At 55.3% G+C, this 1,825-nt stretch overlaps 1 protein-coding gene across 1 annotated transcript; it reads right to left on the bottom strand.

Moving 5' to 3' along the window:
* Positions 1-1,547: 1,547 nt before the first annotated feature.
* KPTN (kaptin, actin binding protein) lies at positions 1,548-1,819 on the bottom strand. Its single transcript, XM_057388009.1, has one exon. It carries the CDS (start codon positions 1,814-1,816, stop codon positions 1,553-1,555), a length of 264 nt encoding a protein of 87 aa, XP_057243992.1. The 5' UTR covers positions 1,817-1,819; the 3' UTR covers positions 1,548-1,552.
* Positions 1,820-1,825: the final 6 nt, after the last annotated feature.

The raw sequence follows: 1,825 nt of genomic DNA, 5'->3' as shown, positions 1-1,825 counted from the left end.
GATCCCATCCCTGCTCCCATTCCCCCTTCCCGTTTCCCATTCCCCGTTATTCCCATTCCCCTATTCCCGGTCCCCCATTCCCATTCCCATTATTCCCATTCTCCCATTCCTGGTTCCCCATTCCCGTTCCCATTCCAGTTTCCTATTCCCATTATTCCCATTATTCCCATCATTCCATTCCCCATTCCTGTTCCTGTTCCCCATTATCCCCGTTATCCCCATTCTCCATTATTCCCATCATTCCCATTCCCATTCCCATTATTCCCATTCCCATTATCCCCATTCCCAGTTCCCCATTCCCATTCCCATTATCCTCAATTCCCATTATTCCCAGTTTCCCATTCCTGGTTCCCCATTCCCATTCCTGTTCAAGTTCCCCATTATCCCCATTCTCCATTATTCCCATCGTTCCCATTCCCGGTTCCCCATTATCCCCATTCCCATTCCCATTATTCCCATTCCCATTATCCCCATTCCCGTTATCCCGTTATCCTGTTATCCCCATTATTCCCGTTATTCCCGTTATCCCCGTTATTCCCGTTATTCCCGTTATACCGGGTATATAGGTGAACTGCAGTTCCCGTGCCAGGGGTCTGAGCCGCGCCCGCAGCTGTTCCCGTTATTCCCGTTATCCCGTTGTTATCCCGTTATACCGGGGATGTATGTGAACTGCAGTTCCCGTGCCAGGGGTCTGAGCCGCGCCCGCAGTTGCCGGTGTTCCCGTTATCCCGTTATCCCCGTTATTCCCATTATCCCATTCCCGTTATACCGGGGATGTATGTGAACTGCAGTTCCCGTGCCAGGGGTCTGAGCCGTGCCCGCAGCTGCCGGTACCGGAACAGCAGCACTGTGCCCATTCCCGTTATCCCGTTATCCCCATTATCCCCATTATCCCCGTTATCCCGTTATTCCCGTTATCCCATTATCCCGTTATTCCCGTTATACCGGGTATATATGTGAACTGCAGTTCCCGTGCCAGGGGTCTGAGCCGTGCCCGCAGCTGCCGGTACCGGAACAGCAGCACTTTGCCCATTCCCATTATCCCCATTATCCCATTCCCGTTATTCCCGTTATCCCGTTATCCTGGTTATCCCGTTATCCCGTTATTCCCGTTATACCGGGTATATATGTGAACTGCAGTTCCCGTGCCAGGGGTCTGAGCCGCGCCCGCAGCTGCCGGTACCGGAACAGCACCACTGTGCCCATTCCCATTATCCCATTCCCGTTATTCCCGTTATCCCATTATTCCCGTTATCCCGTTATTCCCGTTATACCGGGTATATATGTGAACTGCAGTTCCCGTGCCAGGGGTCTGAGCCGTGCCCGCAGTTGCCGGTACCGGAACAGCAGCACTTTGCCCATTCCCATTATCCCCGTTATCCCCGTTATCCCCGTTATCCCGTTATCCCGTTACCGGGGATGTATGTGAACTGCAGTTCCCGTGCCAGGGGTCTGAGCCGTGCCCGCAGTTGCCGGTACCGGAACAGCAGCACTTTGTCCATTCCCGTTATCCCCGTTATCCCCGTTATCCCCGTTATTCCCGTTATCCCCGTTATCCCATTGTTCCCGTTATTCCCGTTGTTATTCCCATTATACCCGGTATATAGGTGAACTGCAGCTCCCGTGCCAGGGGTCTGAGCCGCGCCCGCAGTTGCCGGTACCGGAACAGCAGCACTTTCCCTTTGAGCGCGGCCGCCAGGAGCCCCCCGGGCCCGGGGCCGGTTCCCGGCAGCGCCGCCAGCCCGTACACGTTACTCTGCGAGCTCAGGCGGCTGAAACTGTCCTCCACCAGCGGGCAGCGGCCCCACGGGGACATGGCGGGGAC

Source organism: Malurus melanocephalus, unplaced genomic scaffold (assembly GCF_030028575.1).
Source record: "Malurus melanocephalus ecotype Western Australia unplaced genomic scaffold, MMel_1.1 scaffold_1488, whole genome shotgun sequence".
Lineage (NCBI taxonomy): Eukaryota > Metazoa > Chordata > Aves > Passeriformes > Maluridae > Malurus > Malurus melanocephalus.
The sequence above is the reverse complement of the archived record's forward strand: the minus strand, read 5'-3'. Positions and strand labels throughout refer to the sequence as shown.